We start from the raw sequence: 20025 nt of genomic DNA on the forward strand, positions 1-20025 counted from the left end.
ATTGCAGAGGTTGTGTAAGGTTGGGAAACTTAGTGTCGGGGGAATTCAGGATGAGCATGGGCTTGAGACAGGGAGATGTCCTCTCTCCCGATCTGTTCAATGTGCTATTAGATGGCGTTATGAAGACCTGCAACCGGAGGCAAAGGAAGTTTTGTGTGGGTAATTTGCGAATGGAAAGGGTAATTGCATCGGAGCTTGCTTTTGCTGATGATCTCGTCCTCCTGGCTAAGTCTGGAGAGAGTCTTAGTAACAACTTAAAAAGAACATGCGAATGAATCTGGATGAGACAAAAGTGATGCATGTAGCAAAAGATCAGAGGCAGTTGGAGATATTCATCGGGGAAAGACAGTTGAAGCAAGTGGAGTCCTTCAAGTACTTGGGAGCCACTATTGCTTGTGATGAAAGAGTAAAAAACGAAATAAGCAATAGAGCAGCAGCGGCAGGAAGGTTGTACTAGGCATTATCTAGAAAGTTCCTAAGCAAAAGGGAGGTGAGCCAGGCCACCAAATTAGGGGTTTTCAGATCTACATATGTTCTAATCCTAACCTACTCTTACGGAACATGAACGCTTTATGAAAGAAACCAGAGTCAGCTGCAGGCCCCAGAGATGAGGTTCTTGAGGAGGGTAGCGGGGAAAAAAAGAAGGGGTAGGATAAGGAACCAAAACATCAAAGACAGCCTGAATTCCAAGCCTCTGAAGCAAACGATTGAAGCCGCACAGTGAGGATGGTGTTCGAAAGATGGCGGAAAAGAGAGGCGTGGAGTGGAGAGAAGTGAGAAGGAAGGCGCAGGAAAGAGAAAGATGGAGGGCTCTCGTAAACCTCAACACCTAACGGTAAAGGAGGATTGACTAAGTAAGTAAGCATGGAAAACTATTATTAAAAGTTCTCCTTCGAAGAGAATATTGGAAGTAAACTTTCCGAATAGCAATTATGGGTGTATTTTATTGAAAAAACTACCTCATTTCTAGTCAGTGTTATCATTTGATATGTTTCGTTTGAATAGTTCTTATTGTTACAAATCATAACACCTCTCACACTTGAAAATCAAATTTATTGGCATCTAATTTTCATTCTTAAAGGACTTATCACTTAACTAGTGCTATTTATTCCATTTATTTTGGAAAGGGGTGTGGATCATTTTACAAATAATATGACGAATTTCTCATTCTTCATTTATTTTTTTTATTGTTTTCATCAGTTTAGAACAAAATACACAACATCAATCATATAATTAAAATCATTAAAATACAATAGTTTTTGGCGTGACTGAAAAAAGAAGCCTTGAGCTCCAGCCACGAGTTCTAAAAATAAGAAATACATTTTTCAAATCTAATAACAGCAGTCAAATGAAACAATTCTGTTGATGAATGATAATCTATGGTTGTTGAATTTTATCAATAATCCAAGTACTTGATGAACAAAATATAAATGCACAGAAAAATAATATAATAATTGTCGAGTTTTTATAATTTTTGCACAATAAAAAATAATTAATATTGCCAAAATTGGTGATTGGTTTTTCAGAAACCAAATGGTGGCTTACAAGAGAGTTAAAGATATGGAGACGTTCTTCTAAAAACAGTTTCCTTTGCAAATTTCCTTTACACGGTACGGTATTAATAAATAATAGGGTCACACTTACCATTTCGAGACACTGTGTGAAGGTCCCAGGACTACAATAATAGCTCATGTAATACAATAAATTCGTTCTGAAGACTGCGAGAATTTTTCACTGTTGCTTCTACTTTTTACCGCACCAAATTAATCTTCTTTGTCACAAGGAACACGGGACAAGAAAAGCAGAGTAGCATAGACCACACTTTCGTTGCAGGAGCGACGTAAAGCAGCGCGTCTTATCGCTCGCCTGTCGTGTCGACTAACAACTTAGGCTAGTACTCCAAACAAAGCGCAGTTCCCATTTGAAGTTTTAACCGGATTCCGAGCGCCATCTCTAGACGTAACGCTGTGTTTACCCACACAATAATCCTTCGGCATCTGACTCCCTCTTCTTCGAAACAAGCTCAGAAATAGTGCTCGCTAAACTGGTGGTGCTCTATTGAGAATGTGCAATATACAATATATGCATAATATGTCAACCAAGTAAAGAACATAACTTCATCATATTTCGCCATTCATTTGAAGTGAACGTGCACATGAAATAACTTTTGATGATCGTATCCTTTCACTTATGAATTATAATCATGGAGCAAGAAAAATCATTGAATAATGTATAAAATTTCATGAGAATTTGAATTCAACCTAAACTTGAGAAAGTCTCAACAAGTATGTTGTCATATATATTATATTGTACATTTTTTCTGAGTGACCTGACTGGTTCTGGTCTGGTGTCAGAGTTTTCAGGACGCACCTGATCTAAGGAACTATAAAGACTGGGTACACGCAGTCGCCATTTTGAGTCATAACATAGCATTCGTTTAAACTGCTTGTATTGCTTTGTCAGAAAAGGGTACTATAATTCTATTTTATAAATACTCAGTTACTTTTTTTCACTAAAATGAGTCAAACCGTTTTCAAATTAGTTTACAACGGAGCTGCAACCTATACTATAGTAAATATCACCATAGTAATGTTGAAGATTTACTCAAAGATAATGATATTTTATCTCAAACCTTAGGCTTCAATTTAGGAGAAGTGAGTGAGATAAATGTAGTTAATGCTTTCACCTTTAAAATATTTGAAGAATGATAGAAGTAGTGGTCCAGATGGTACACCCACTATTTCTTCAAAGAATTGAAGAAAGAACTAATTTTGCATAATTTTTCACAAGCAAAGAAAATGAGATTAGTTATTTTAGGTCTGAAGCCATTAGAGAAACTAAAGTCATCAGTTTCAAACAACATTCAGTTTCAAGATTATTGGTTTTTTGAAAAGGTTCTTGAAAGTTTTTGAGCAATTAAAGTCTTGTATAACAGTTTATTTTTTTTTTTTAACTGAATATCACTGTTACTAGTACTAGGACTAACGATCAGTTTAATTCTATCCTAAATAATCACTTCAATTCATTTTACAAGAAGAGTCTTGTAATAGCTTCTCCTTGTTGTAAATTAGCTCATTCATAATAACTGCACTAAATAGATATGTTAATTTTTTCCACTTTCACTAAGCACTCCTGGTGGTTCACACCAGATCTGTTGGCTTCTTCCTTTCCAATCTCCTCGTTAATGTTGAGTTGTCCAAAAGCTGGATTGGCTCAACATTTTGGTGGTGATGTAGAGCCTCTTCATAGGTCCTTGCTGTTTTTACAATCATCTCCTTGACTGTCTCCAACTGAAGGTCTCTATGAAGGTCGGCGTTCCTGATGAAATATGGAGCATTGACAGCATTTCGAAGAAACTTGTTTTGGAATCGTTGGGTGATGCCAATATTGCTCTCTGCTGTACAGCCCTACAGTTGTGCACCATACAACCAGACAGGCCTTAGAATTTGTCTGTATTGTAGGTTGATAAGCTTGAATTCCTTCCTATCAGCCAATACATTCTAGTGTACTTGTAGTTGAGCTCATCCAACTTTTCCTTAACATGGTTTTTCCACCGAAGTTTGGCATCCAGAGTAATGCCAATATATTTTGCCTATAGTTTGCATATGGTATCACGTGGTTGTTGATTCTGACTGGTATGTAATCATGCGGTCTTTTTGCGAAGGTCTATTTTCTTATTTTTACTCTTACATGAGCTGTTTGTGAGCATTATTATATTGATTTGTTTTTCATGAGTCAAAGACACTGGGTACGGTACTGTCCAGGTACTTTTACAAAAAATTATTACTCGCTACGTTGAAAGCTTTTTCTATTTTACTAATTGATTATCTCAAAACAATATTACATTGATGATTGACAATATTTGTTCAATTTTATACAAATCATTTCATTTTGTTCCGAACAATAGGTTCATTTTTTGAATGTATCCTTGTTAGAAAAATATTCTCATCAATTTTATAAGCCACTTCAGTCCTTCAGTGATGTCAATATAAACTCTGTCCAAAACCATACAACATAGCGTATACGGATGTAATTTAAACTTGGCTCCTTCTTCTGTGACTCATAATGGCGACTGCGCGTACCTGGTACTTATAGTAACCTAACCTGATCTATTCCAAGGCCTCTGACATGACCTTTAACATGACCTCTGACATGGGCAGCTGGAATCGTGTCAATAGTTCTGTGAAATGATTCATTCAAGATGATGATAGACGCTGATGATCAGCGAGAAAATAAATTTAGGCAGTTGAATCATGTGATTCAAATGATTATAAATATTAATGTCAATCAATAACTCTAAAAATACTCGTTGATCGACGCTAAGATAATGTCGGACCGTAGTTTTAGAACTGAGTCAAAAGTACCACTCAGTTTGTAAGTAACTGGGTACTAGAATCCTAGCAAATACAGTTAGTTGTACGTAACAGGAATAAAACATTGAAACAAACAGGATTTGAACTGGGCAACTTTCATGATAGCCGACGATGTAAATTTAAGAATATCCTTCTCATATTTGTCATAGCTTGATTAGATGATGCAACTTAATTTTGTAAAACATCTCTATCCTAATGGTGTTTGTGATTTGTGTCAGGAAATGAGACCTCTAAATGTATCTGAGTGGAAGCGGAAGTACTTAAGACTAGGGAATAAATTTGCTAGGAAATTAACCTGACAGCAAGGTTGGCTGTTGCTTGAGACCTCGATGCTGATTCCCTTCATTTTGAAACAGTTTTCTGGCTCGACCCGCGTGGTAATTCTAGGTTAAGGGGTCTTTGTCACGGTGCCAACTTAACAATGTTGGGCCTGGTGAAGCTGATTAACTCTTTTTACCGGTTTATCTCGAAACTAATCTAAACTTGTGCTCTGGCACCCTTCCGCCCCCACATCACCCCTAAGAAAAGCGTTTCTTAGTTAGCGGTAATGTTAGTAGCAGAGGGTCGGCTGTCTTCGAAACGCTTGACAACTTTCTAATTTACTTTTTTCCATCCACAATCTATTAAGCAAAACACTCTTCACGACCAGACAAGAATTAATCAACCCCAACTACAACAGCCAGCCGGCCAAGTTAACAAAGAAAACTTTCTTATCTATCAATCTCTTTTTTAATGGGGTGGATGTTTCTTGGAAATGTTTGGGCCACGCACCAAGTTTAGCCACTTTCAAACTGTAACCATACCAAAATAAAGTAACCTGAACATCTCAAGACAATTTTTCACATTGACCATTCAACCCGCTCTATTTTATCCCAAGACGCCTCTCTGATAAGTAAGTTCATTAATCAGAAGTCCTGGACTACGTACAACAGAGATTCTATCATTAGAAACGTTTAAAAAAGGTATCTCCACATGGGAATCAGAGTAGATAGTTCATAATCAATCATTGTTCATGAACCAAATGAACATTAGTTAAGATTCATCAAGAATTTTTCGGTTTTTAAATGTCATAAACTAAGCTCTTGAGAACCGAATCTCTTCAACTCTCTTTCCAGCGCCGCTTCATTCCCAACGTAATTCCATCAATTACTGTATCATCAGGAGAAAATTCATATTCAATACTTGGGAAATCATATTACCACCATCCTCTGATGCTGGAAAAACATATGGCCCAAACTAAAATACATTTTGAAATGGGATTGATATATCCTATTTTACTATACCTGCTTTTGTTTAGTTCTTATAAGCCATCTGTGCGATGATGTTAGGTTAGAGAAAAGTTTAAGTAGTTACTAACATGTACTGTAATTTACTATACATTGAAAAACTTGACTCTCTGTCCCTCTCTTTCTTGATCGAAGTACTTGAACGAAAAGTTTTTTTTACGTAAAGATCAGATTTTTATTTTTGACTTGCTACTTATGGCATGTTGATTTTATGATAATAAAATTGGTATCTTGATTTTGAGCTCTTGTGAAACCGTGAAAACTTGTGACCGTAAATATGCAAAAAAATTTGATTGAACTGACTGTATTGTATGTACTATACTATATTGACTGCAGTAAGAAATTTTGATAAATCATTATCGTGATCTATGATGAGTAGCCTGTTTGTGAACTGACTGTATGAATCATGTATGTACTGTGCTGCACTAAAGTGTAGTGTAATGTACAGTAGGATTGCACTGTATCACTACCTCCGTAAACAGAGGTAGTGACTGTATTGGCTGTGGTAAGTTATCTTAATATAGCTCGTGACGTAATACATTGTTTGCTATTGAGAATAGCACGACAAGCACAACACATTAAGTAATCCACTAATGTGACTCATTTGACGGATTTCTTCCCGAACAAGACACGTCGCGAGGAAGTTGTGTTTGCCTGAAATTGGCTTAATCCGAGCAGGGATGCGTCAACATTAATATTCTGTTGCAGTTTGTTAGTTTGCAGGATGAGAAGACGAGAAGAGCTGTCAGATGGAAAGGGGAGGGGGAACGCAGGATGGCGGGAAATTTAAATTAGTTAACGGCAAGAGATGAAGTTGGGCTTTTGCGGAAGTTGAAGACGGAACGAGGCCAAACCCGAAAAGTTTTTGCGACGTCCGTGCTGCGTTCCGAACGAATACATATTCACGATATGAATAACTCTTTGGACCCTTCGTTCTTTGCCTTGCTTGCTTGCTTGTAGAATGTCTGCTTGATAAGTTACAGCGAGTACCCAACTCATTGTAACTAAAAATGTTACCAACTTCAATCGCCAGTTATTATTTAGGCGAGTGGGTCACTGAAGTACGGAATCAGATAATTAATTGGAACTTTCTTGTAAAACTGTAATTCGATGTTGCAATGTATAGCAAAGAATTCTTATATACGATAAATTTTATTGACTGATTATTACAACGCACGTTCAATAATTCAATCATCCACAATCAGATCTGGAAGCCGATCAAGCCAACCAATTTATTTATTATTTTTCATCACATTACATCATATATTGGGAAAACTCCCATTTGATAGGTGATTTGTCGTACCATTGAATCATTAGAAGTACGATTTTTAATAAGTAAAAAAGAACAGTAACAATATATAAAAAATATTTAACAAAGTGTGGCCTGTATTAAGTCTATCTATTTTTAGTCCAAAAATATAGCAAATATGAGTTTTTACTTTGTGTCATTGAGTTTGCAGAGTTTATGTTTAATTGAATTCTTCCACCGAGTAGTACGCTCTATCAACTAAAATTCTTTTCACAGATTTCTTGTAAATCTTTAGAGATTCGATTTTTCGGATGGTCTCAGGTGATTTATTCTATATAATCTTATTCCTGAATAAGAAGGATTCTTTTCGTACGTCGCATGTCTATGGACTGGATACAACAGCAAATGCTGATTGTCAATTGCCAACCTCATGGCTTAAATCTTATCAACTCCCAGATTATCTTCTATGATATTCTGCTGGCTACAAATTATCTTAAATAATAGAATATTGAACTTTTAGACTTGCTTCACTATACCAGATGTCAGGTCCGACTTATTGAACATTATTACTGGAAAAAATCAAATTCTTAGTTGAGCCAACTACACAAACATCGATTTCTGGACGTACGATTTTCGCCGTTAGTCCAGGCGCTGGCTTACATTGAGCATACATGAGAGGGGCAGAGAATTTGACTTCGGATTATTGTTAGGGGGTCTTTAGTGTATATGAAACTCGATGTCGTCACGTCCCAGGGTGGTCGACAGCTTGGGGGGGAGGGGGGTGAGTTGTAAAAAACGCGCGCTTATAAAATCGCCTGTCCTGCAGTTACTATTCATAGTACAGCTTTTAATTTTCTCTCAAAACTATGTACACATGACTGGCTTTCAATGTGGTCCTGTACATTTTTGAGATAAACCGCATAGTTTTTCCGTAAAAAAATTAAAATATCTCGAAAAATGTATTTTTTTATTATGGTCTTTTTTGTTATTTCTCGAATATCCAAGTCATTAGCCGACTTAGAGGAAAATGCTTCCAATAAACGTTTTAGGCAGTTTCTTCCCGAATCCAATGATATATATAGTATGGGGGTTACGATCATAGATGCGGCGGTGGGAGGGGGATAAGTAGCACTGTTACGCTGCGGCGCGGTCCTCCCTCATGATTAATGCGCGTAATGGCCTGTCTATAGCATCGCTCCTACTAGTCTATGCATTCAAATTATGTATTTCAGGAACGCTATCTTATGTATTTTCGGTCGCTGAACACCATTTTTCAACTCTCAAGCCTTAATAATTGATAATTCTCATCATAATATAATAATTGATATGGAACTTGAAGAATTGGGATTGTCTCTTAGAAAATAACATATATGAATATTTGAAATTAGGAACACAGAGTGCTGCCTGTAGGACGTGTCTATGTGTTTGTCTTCAACTCACGACTGAAAACATCAATGTAAACAACATCTAGCATGTGGATTGTATTACCAATGTTGGCAACTGTAGGTACTGACGTCCCAACTTTGTAAAATGAAAGTCATCCTATTTATTACAAGAATAATTACTTGGCAGCACGGAGTGCTGCTACGCGCCCACCGGAAGGTTGAATTCTTCCACCGAGTAGTACGCTCTATCAACTAAGATTCTTTTCACAGATTTCTTGAAAATCTTTAGAGATTCGATTTTTCGGATGGTCTCAGGCTATTTATTCTATATAATCTTATTCCTGAATAAGAAGGATTCTTTTCATATGTCGCATGTCTATGGACTGGATACAACAGCAAATGCTGATTGTCAATTTCCAATCCTCGTGGCTTAAATCTTATCAGCTCCCAGATTATCTTCTATGATATTCTGCTGGTTACAAATTATCTTAAATAATAGAATATTGAACTTTTAGACTTGTTTCACTATACCAGATGTCAAGTCCGACTTATTGAACATTATTACTGGAAAAAATCAAATTCTTAGTTGAGCCAACTACACAAACATCGATTTCTGGACGTACGATTTTCGCCGTCCTTATAAATTAATTCTAACAAATCAAACAGTTTATGATTGTCAAGTTCCGTTCAATCTGGTCTCATACTAGATAAACGTGTCTCATACCATACACGTAGAATTCATAAGAACAGAAAAAATTGAACGTCTTAAAATCGATGTGTAGCTGCCTTCACAATTCCTAATAAATTCCATTAAGGCAGTTCGGTACCCTTTTTTCCATTTAAATTGGATAATATTTTTCAATATAATTATTATGATCATTATAAGAGTGAGAAAAAGTTGCAACTGAAATTTTTAAGTGGTCTTTAAAGCGAGTTATGGGAGTTATGGGTCGTTGAACTGCTAACTCCTTTTTCTTTCCAGATCATAAACGGTTTCGACTATATTAACAGAACTTCTCTAAAATATTCAAGAAATATGTCTTTCCAAACTGAAACATATTATTACCCATATCGTTCCTGAATAAAAAAGTAACATCTTTCTGTAAATTCGATAACTTGTTTATTTCGGCATAAATCGCAAAAAACGCATATTAGAACAAAGCCAATGATATACTGAATATATTAAAAAAACTCCAATGGAAAATTCAAAACCGTTTATGATCTGGAAAGAAAACGGAGTTAGCACTTTCAACAACCCATAACTCGCTTATTAGACCACTTAAAATTTCAGTTGCCACTTTTTCTCAATCTTATAGCAATTATTATTAAAATATTAAATTATTAAATTTTATTAAAAACACACAAAACAAGACAAAACACACAAAACAAGACAAAACAAAATTACAAAGATTTACGAAACAAATAAAACACAATAAAATGTTACAAATATAAAAAAAACCAATGGGCTTAGTGTTTGGGTGTGTTGGAGAAGAGAAAAAAAAGAGAGGAAGGTACCTAGCCAACTATGGTTTCCCATGTAATAGGCAGGCAAAGAAGAGAAGAGAAGTAATGAGGAAAAAAAGGAAGGGAGAAATGGGGGGTAGGAAGAAAACAGAGGATTATAACTCTATCTTAGTAATTATATTGAGAAAGATTATCCAATTAAAAAAAGTCTACCGAACAGCCTTAACTGCTTTACAAATGAATGGGAGATTCAATGGGAGTATCGTGAAATAAATTTAGCCTCAATTACAAAACAATTTTTGAATCAAGATACTTTTACAATTTTCTGGGATTAATTCAGTATATTATCCAGATTCATACTCTGTCACATTCATTCAGTAAACCTGAGTTTCATTTAATAGAAAATGCAAACTCATTCATATATTATATTCCAGGTTTTATTGGATACCGTAGTGGTTACGTATAAATAACGTGTAATTGATCAATCTGCCAAACTGCCTGAATAGCTTTAGAGGAGGCGAGTTATTGTTGATGCAGATGTGGAGAAAACTTGGAAACAGATCGTTATACGGTGCTCTGCCCTGTGACTTTTGCCGGGTGTGAAGGACAATGGCACAGTGAGCTTCGCCCAGTTGCAAACTTTGTAATAGGATACGAAATGAAAACAGAACAGGTCGGGCAAAGTTGGTTTGAAAAAGAGAAGCCGTGAATGCAGATGAACGCTCGCTATTGCTTTCATGGTCTCGCTGGCACTGACATGGCAAATCAATCACACAACTGCAAAAACCTATCGGAAAAGTTGCTTCTGGAAAGCTTTGTGCATTCTGTGAAGCTGATTCTCAACAGCTACCACTCACTTATCAATACAAAAATACAATGTCAGTCACTTGGTGTTGATCAGACAAGCGTGATATCGAGTTTATTGAACCTTTTTCCTCAGAAATACTGGAGTGGACTCTGGGTTGCACTTTTCACAACATATTAAATTGAATGCAACTCATCCCCAATCTCTTAGAACTTCATTTCAACTTTTTGAACTTGTCAACGTTCTAACTCTTCATTTTCACCGAACTGAAGTTCAAATGATTGAGAGAAAATAGAGTTTACTTTTTGTCGTTGATATGTCATTCATTTGAAACAATATCATACTCCCCAATTTTCCCCGTAAGTCTGACAATTTCTTAGTCTTTTTCATTCAATATGAATAATTACCACAATATCAACTTCTCAACTACACAAAAAATATTCTAGAATAGATGATGTCAGTGATTATTGATGTTTTCCGAATAATTCCATGAGTTTTATCTTATTATTCTAATACTTTTATCTTTGATTTTTATTGAGAATCGTTTCTTCGTTTGCTCGTTTGTTGAAAAATTGTAATTTTTTACAATAATGTGACTTCAAGAAAACTTTGTGAAGTTCTGACATATCTTAATATTATTATTTTTTGGATTGTTATTTATGTGTCTATTCCTTAATCATAGAATTCCAAAATCAATTCAATTTCCATTCATCTTGAGCATATCAAGTCTGCTAGAAAACTTGAAAATCTGTTTCAATTTATGTCATGTAAATCTTGGCATGATCGCTCAATGGTTATGATGAGCTGTTTTGTCCTACTCTATTTGAAGAGAAGACTCCTGATGAAACTTACTCGGACGAGTGTTTTTAATCCATGAATATGAGAACCGGAGATACATAGATCATTTCTCGTTATTTTTGCGATAGCAATATGTTAATTATGAATGAAGTTATGTCTGTATGATAATGCTTATGAGATCATTACCGATAAATCTTCATAGGCTACAATAATAAATATTATTGTTCACTTTGAGTATCCTCAAAGTAGTAACTTACGTTGAACCTAAACAACAAGTATTCGCGAAACAAGTATTTCATTTGACCAACTTAGATAATATAAGAACTACTTTTTCCACAGACTGCGGAATATTTTCTCTACAATTTTTTTCATGGCAGTCATGGAGACTAAGTTGCGCAGCAAGGTCTTTTCAAATTCCTCCCTAATGACAACTAAAATTATTCGGTAACATGCTCAGTTTTGTGTGGAGCTGCACGGTTTACAGTGTATGTAGAACGAATATCGAACTCTGGTCGCGTGACGGTTGGCCCCAAATAGGAAAAGACCTTCCGTGACTACCGATAGGCCACATACCTGGCTACGTGAGTCATGCCAGCCCATTGCTCGCTCTGGCTCACGTAAATCTTGTCGATAAATAATTCGTGACGGCGGCGTCCGCCCCGTTGCGATAGCCAACTTTCCATTCAAGGCTTTCAGCGCAGCCTTTACGGCAATCACATTTTATAAGGTACCGTACGGTATTGTTGAAATATTCACCTTCAATATGTTGATATTTCAACGGAAAAGTTCCTTTCCACCCTGCAGTGAATTCGAGACAGAGTAGTAATTTGTCATACTTTCTAGATTGTTATAGAAATGTATTTTCAATTTTGATGTATTATAGTACTACATACTCTCTAAAAATTATGTATCATGCATAACATACAGTGTATTATTTATATAAGTACTGATTGTGAATTGATATGTAAATAAAATCTCATCTTATCAGTTTTCATAGAAATATTGATTTTAGATAATAGAAATAATAAGTACTTCTATGCTGTTGTGGGTCAGTACCAGTAAGTATGGAAAGTAAAATTTTATAGAATAATAATATATAAAGATATAATACAATGTAAGTTGCATAATAGTTACCTTTAATAAGGTAGAGAGTGATTAAAGTCAAGGTCATCGATGTTTTGCTGATATAATATTAAATGAATGCAAGTCTCTGCAGTTTTTTAATCTCAAAGTACTATATACAATAATGAATAAAAATCATTATATTTCTTGGTACTCACTACATTTTGAGAACTCCACATTATTGAAATATTCACAGGCCTACATCTGTTTTGGAACAAATTGAATGTTAAAAAAAGTTTGGCATTGGCATGGCATGGAATTCATCTTGCCATGTCGCTCTTTTAAAATGATAATGAGGTCTGGTTGAAACACTCTGTTCATTCGAATCATTTCAATCATCGTCACTATTTACTATTCATTCTCCCTTCTATAAAGTTTTTTATCTTCTACATTCCCCCATTCCGTTAATTCACGTAATAATTATATTTATTAGAGTGATGGAGTTGTCTGTGAGACATTAAATGTATTTCAAATAAATAAATTCTATAACCACCAAGCCTCTGGACATCCTCTCCATAAACTCGATAATTTATTTCTCCATTGAGTTCTCAAATGGAACGGAGTTGCAGGAAAAAATCGTTTACCAAGACAATTGAACCGCATTGCAGGCGATGAAAAATACGGTCAGTTTACCTCTTTCATTGCCAGCTGCATGAACCAGCCAATTGTCTGGTGACCACGTACGAGTCACGTGACATTGCACTCACCCAACGTGACTGGAATTGTTTGATCTTGCATTTAAGCTGACATTTTAACGAACTTCTTTATCCCTTACTAGATTGACGTGGCATCAGAAGGTAAGTTTTCGTTCATGCGACCGAGGCCAATGAGAAGAATACCATTCCTTTTTATGGGAGTGTTCACACATCACCAGGCTGCGATTGTGTGGACACACTCATAAGAACCCAAGGTATTATTGTTTGAACGTTAGCCGCGGTCGTATAAACAAAAACATAGCTAAAGTCGTTGAGCTAGTTTATTCCTCTTTAAGTAACGTTTACGTGAGAGTTTACGTAACTATTTGGTCTAATAGAAAGTATATAAAATACTCATGGCTGAGTGAAAGAGATTTATTCTGTGCAGAATCCTGATTCAAAACCTAATTGAAATATCACGACATTAGTTCTCAAATTATACAGTACCGAGAACAGTTGTGATATTCTTTCTCCCTCAACCAACAAACCATTCATCCGTCAGAGGCTATACATGGGAATCCCATTACAAAAATGGATAATGCATGTTTCAATTAATAGGCATTAATGTGGTAAGCGAATGCACTCAAATAAAAATGAATATAGCAAGCTATGAGGATATTTCAGTGTTGAGGCGAAAAAAGAGGAAAGCTAATAACGATTTTGAACGTATTGGTGAAGATATGATCCATTTTGAAACCTTGCACCAATTTCTGTATGATACTGTTCAAATTGTCTTCATCATATGAATTTTCGTCAGTGCCTTGTTGAAGTATGGTGTAACACGTATCTGAAGTGGTTCAATGATGATTATCACTATACAATAATGGAGGATATATTATTTTTCAAAATTAGACTCTCCTAACTCACTTCATAAACTTTTGTTTATTTTCGTTTTTCAACTTTATTTTTTGCACAACATAGTTGTTTGAGCCCATTCCAATGACTGAATGTTTATTTTGATGAGTTTGTTACTTAAATTAATAACATTTTAAACACATGTTAAAATCATGTGTGGGATGGTCACTTTCAAAATGAAATATTCCCTACAATAATATAATAATATTGGGGTACCAAGCTTCGCTCTTTATTTTCATTTATTGATGATGAACAGAACACAATTCTCTCAAGTGATCGTGTTTATATTTTTTGTCATACTCAATTGCAGTTGTTTTCCATGCATTGAATCAAGCCGGTAAACAGCTGTTTGCAGAACAAGAAAACATGTGATTTCCATTACAGCATACTACACTGTAAAGAGATCATATGTTTTCTTTACAGTCGAGTATGTTTCCTAGTTCTATAGTTAATATAGTCCTATGTTAATATAATAACTCAGATAATTTAAGAACTCATCTAAGAAGTTTCAAGTTTAAGAACTCATCTGAAATCTTATAATATAGGCCTTTATTATTTTATTTGAGCTCGATGGGTCTGTCTGTTATGAACTAAGCGCTACGGGCTAGGCCATGCTTATAAAATGCAGTAACTCGAGCATAAGCAGGTAAAGGTTTCGGTTTCTCAGCAATATTATTGTTTCTCAGATAAATATGACAAAAAATACTGTATGGTAATGTATTTACCGCATTCGTATGATAATTCTGCCCTCAACTACGTTTCGGGCAGAAACAATCATATTTGTGCGGTAAATTACCACTACCGGACTTGTGACGTAAAGTATTATTACAGCTGGCTAGACTATATGCCAGCTTATGAATTTCGGGGATGCGATATTTTGATTTCCCACTGAATCAATCGCTTACTTTTTACTATCCACAGACGACGAAAGATTCAGCTGCCAAGGATGAATTATCCTTTTAATGTCGTTTAGCAAGTTTTCCCAAGGATGAGATCAACTGCAATCGAATTTTCATATCACAAACCTACTATGTTCCGAATTTCGTGAAAATAATTAGAGCCGTTTTCGAGATCCGTTGAACATAAATAACCAGATAACGAAATATAAAAAGATATACAGAAATTGCTCGAATAATATAATAGGATTTCATATAATAAAAATCTGATGATATTAAATGATCAATTGAAGTGTAACGTTTTGGAGACAATATTTTTGTTTGATATTGGTGATGTTCAAGAGTTTATGATTGTGAGATGGTATTAGAAGTAATACAGGAAGTGTTAGAAGCAACCGTTTTCAGTCTGGCGAATAAAAACTTGGCTCTCAAAGGGCGAGAGAAATGGCAGAGCCTGTGGCCTGCGAGAAAGGCGTCAAAGCAAGGAAAAGGATAAGTGGCTATATATCTATTGTGCCGGGCCACAATGTGCTGATTGTGTAATGGCGTAAGAGCGAGTCCTTCGATGTTAGCCACTCTATAGTTCTATAGCTCTATGTTGTGGCTCACTGCTGTCCCCCTGAAAGCCCAAATATACACCCTACAAAATCTGATCAAACTGTGTTTCCCAGAAATACAATCGCACCCTATATATAAGTCCTATCTTATTCTCATCAGCAATTCACTTACACTTCACAGCAATTCCCTCAAGAGCTCTTCTTTATCAAAGTAAAGGATCCGGTGAGCTGATAATACCAGACAATTGTTTCCTCAAACTGCAACGCAAGTAACAGATTGTAATGAATGGTGAAACATTGACTTTATCATTATATTCATACAGGTCCCACACACTGTATATGACAATATCAAATCACTAAATTGGTCATTGATATCACATATACAATGTTTATATTGAAACTCACTTATAGAAAGTTGAGTTCATAAGAGTTATGTTGTGGGCTATCAGTTATCTCATTAATACTCATTTTAGATTTTTTTTTGTTTTCCATATCAGATTATTAGTTTTCCACACTATAGTTCTATAAAGGAATGCCATATAATACGTTTTTCAAATACTCAACTGGAAAAGATTTGATGAATAACCATAGATTAAGGAATTTATTGATAGAATAATGGCATCATCCTCAGCAAAAGAGCTGGTTCTATTCAAAATTCAAATTCTTTATTCAAAAAAAATAATTATACAATCAAATGCATTCCAAAAATCAAATACAATATTGTTTCCTAATTTCTAATATGTGTTCCCTATAGGCTACCCTGTGTGGGGACACTTGAATATATATAATAAAATATTTATATACAAATTTAAATATTATATCATGAAGAACATAATAATTGAATATGGTATTATATTGAAATAAATCAATATGTCAATATTTATAATCATTCTTGCACACATTCATACGCACACACAATCACATATGCGCACACATTCATACGCACACACATTCACACATGCGCACAAACACACACACACACACACACACACCACACACACACACACACACACACACACACACACACACTTACACAAAACTTAAAACTATGTACGGAGTGGTTGCTGTTTTTTTTTCATATTTAGTTCAATTTTATTCATAGTTAACGTTTCGTTTTTTTTTCAAAGTGCTGATGTAATTATACTATAAATGAATGCGTTTTGAAGAAAGATACAGTGATTGAAATTTGATACTGTCTTACTGTTTACGCATACCGGACGGGATTTGTGAGTTCAATGATCTTTGATTGTTGCAGTGTTCATGTCGTGTAATGTGTAAATTATACTAAATTTAGACCTATATTAATTTAGTAAAAAAATCATTCGGGTTGTCTAGTTGTAAAATGAATTTCTTGATTTCTTTTCTAAATAACTGACGTGACGTTATTTTCCTTGTTGTTACTGGAAGTGAATTGAATGTTAAAAAAAAGTTTCGTGAATATTGGTCCTGCCATGTCGCTCTTTTAAAATGATAATTAGGTCTGGTTGAAACACTCTGTTTATTCAAATCATTTCAATCATCGTCACTATTTACTATTCATTCTCCCTTCTATAAAGTTTTTTTATCTTCTACATTCCCCCATTCCGTTAATTCACGTAATAATTATATTTATTAGAGTGATGGAGTTGTCTGTGAGACATTAAATGTATTTCAAATAAATAAATTCTATAACCACCAAGCCTATGGACATCCTCACCATAAACTCGATAATTTATTTCTTCATTGAGTTCTCAAATGGAACGGAGTTGCAGGAAAAAATCGTTTACCAAGACAATTGAACCGCATTGCAGTCGATGAAAAATACGGTCAGTTTACCCCTTTCATTGCCAGCTGCATGAACCAGCCAATTGTCTGGTGACCACGTACGAGTCACGTGACATTGCACTCACCCAACGTGACTGGAATTGTTTGATCTTGCATTTAAGCTGACATTTTAACGAACTTCTTTATCCCTTACTAGATTGACGTGGCATCAGAAGGTAAGTTTTCGTTCATGCGACCGAGGCCAATGAGAAGAATACCATTCTTTTTTATGGGAGTGTTCACACATCACCAGGCTGCGATTGTGTGGACACACTCATAAGAACCCAAGGTATTATTGTTTGAACGTTAGCCGCGGTCGTATAAACAAAAACATAGCTAAAGTCGTTGAGCTAGTTTATTCCTCTTTAAGTAACGTTTACGTGAGAGTTTACGTAACTATTTGGTCTAATAGAAAGTATATAAAATACTCATGGCTGAGTGAAAGAGATTTATTCTGTGCAGAATCCTGATTCAAAACCTAATTGAAATATCACGACATTAGTTCTCAAATTATACAGTACCGAGAACAGTTGTGATATTCTTTCTCTCTCAACCAACAAACCATTCATCCGTCAGAGGCTATACATGGGAATCCCATTACAAAAATGGATAATGCATGTTTCAATTAATAGGCATTAATGTGGTAAGCGAATGCACTCAAATAAAAATGAATATAGCAAGCTATGAGGATATTTCAGTGTTGAGGCGAAAAAAGAGGAAAGCTAATAACGATTTTGAACGTATTGCTGAAGATATGATCCATATTGGATCCTTGTACCAATTTCTTTATGATACTGTTCAAATTGTCTTCATCATTTGAATTTCCATCAGTGCCTGGTTGTACTATAGTGTAATACGTATCTGAAGTGATTCAAATGATTATCACTATCCAATAATATTATATTTCATTTCATAAAAATCTGATGATATTTGATGATCAATTCAAGTTTTGGAGACAATATTTTTGTTTGATATTGGTGATGCCCAAGAGTTTATGATTGTGAGATGGTATTAGAAGTAATACAGGAAGTGTTAGAAGCAGCCTCTTCTCTAGCGAATAAAAACTTGGCTCTCAAAGGGCGAGAGAAATGGCAGAGCCTGTGGCCTGCGAGAAAGGCGTCAAAGCAAGGAAAAGGATAAGTGGCTATATATCTATTGTGCCGGGCCACAATGTGCTGATTGTGTAATGGCGTAAGAGCGAGTCCTTCGATGTTGGCCACTCTATAGTTCTATAGCTCTATGTTGTGGCTCACTGCTGTCCCTCTGAAAGCCCAAATATACAACCTACAAAATCTGATCAAACTGTGTTGCCCAGAAATACAATCGCACCCTATATATAAGTCCTATCTTATTCTCATCAGCAATTCACTTACACTTCACAGCAGCAATTCCCTCAAGAGCTCTTCTTTATCAAAGTAAAGGATTTGGTGAGTTGATAATACCAGACAATTGTTTCCTCAAACTGCAACGCAAGTAACAGATTGTAATGAATAGTGAAACATTGACTTTATCATTATATTCATACAGGTCCCACACACTGTATATGACAATATCAAATCACTAAATTGGTCATTGATATCACATTTACAATGTGTATATTGAAACTCACTTATAGAAAGTTGAGTTCATAAGAGTTATGTTGTGGGCTATCAGTTATCTCATTAATACTCATTTTAGATTTTTTTCTTTTCCATATCAGATTATTAGTTTTCCACACTATAGTTCTATTATGGAATGCCATATAATACGTTTTTCAAATACTCAACTGGAAAAGATTTGATGAATAACTATAGATTAAGGAATTTATTGTTAGTTTTCCACACTATAGTTCTATAAAGGAATGTCATATAATACGTTTTTCAAATACTCAACTGGAAAAGATTTGATGAATAACCATAGATTAAGGAATTTATTGATAAAATAATGGCATCATCCTCAGCAAAAGAGCTGATTCTATTATTTGTTGATTGCTGGTCGTTATTTCTCATGAAAGTATCAATTCAAGAGGTCAATACGAATCAATTTCTATAGAAGAGGAGGAAGTAAAATAATAACCAGGATCTGTTGCACAAGAATCAGAAATTTGAGTATTGTTGGTTAGCCTCCATTTTGGCTCTTTCAACTTCCATTTGAAATTGGATCTTGAGTAGGTCGTTCTAGTGATTTGTTCAACCAATCAATCAATCTTCAACCAATGATATTTTCTACTTAAGGTGTCTCTCCAATGGAGTAGAGTATACCCCAAATTGCTTGGATTGAAATTTTGGAAGCTGAAAGTGTTCCATCATGGGAAACTGGAATACCACTTTCTTATTTACAAAAAAGTCTGATTATCCTATAAAACGCCAAAATCCTGCATTAATTTTGCAAAAGAACAAAGTGAGGAATGAGAAATTTCAATTGCATTCCAAATTATAGTGAAGAGTAGAACTGCTATTCACATTCTTATGAACTATTATTCTGTTCACAGATTGAGCCTATGGACAGATAAGGGTGGATTTCAGTCGGAGCCATGGCAGTGCCTGGTTTAGCACACTCCACGCTTCTGCTCAGTTTCATCACCTTGCTGAAAGGTGTCTCTACCGTTTGCAATGACTCCATCTGCGACAACCAAATTCAGGTAAGTCCAGAAATCATTTATCATTATTGATTCGGGCTTTCATGATCAGTATCATGGTTCAAAATACAAAAATATAACTTTGTTGCTAAAAAACAGAATGGAATGAAAGCTTGTCGT

General features: G+C 35.2%; 1 protein-coding gene across 2 annotated transcripts in view; it reads left to right on the top strand.

The window, feature by feature from the left end:
- LOC111057775 (CCN family member 1) overlaps positions 1 to 20025 on the top strand; it is a 146615-nt gene that overhangs the window by 45156 nt on the left and 81434 nt on the right. For both annotated transcript variants that reach the window (XM_039431199.1, XM_039431200.1), the window contains exon 2: positions 19759 to 19908. In XM_039431199.1, the coding sequence (XP_039287133.1) occupies positions 19801 to 19908 (108 nt within the window). In that variant the 5' untranslated portion in view covers positions 19759 to 19800. The remainder of the gene's footprint in view (positions 1 to 19758; positions 19909 to 20025) is intronic.

The sequence above is a fragment of the Nilaparvata lugens genome, chromosome 6 (genome assembly GCF_014356525.2).
Source record: "Nilaparvata lugens isolate BPH chromosome 6, ASM1435652v1, whole genome shotgun sequence".
Taxonomy (NCBI): domain Eukaryota; kingdom Metazoa; phylum Arthropoda; class Insecta; order Hemiptera; family Delphacidae; genus Nilaparvata; species Nilaparvata lugens.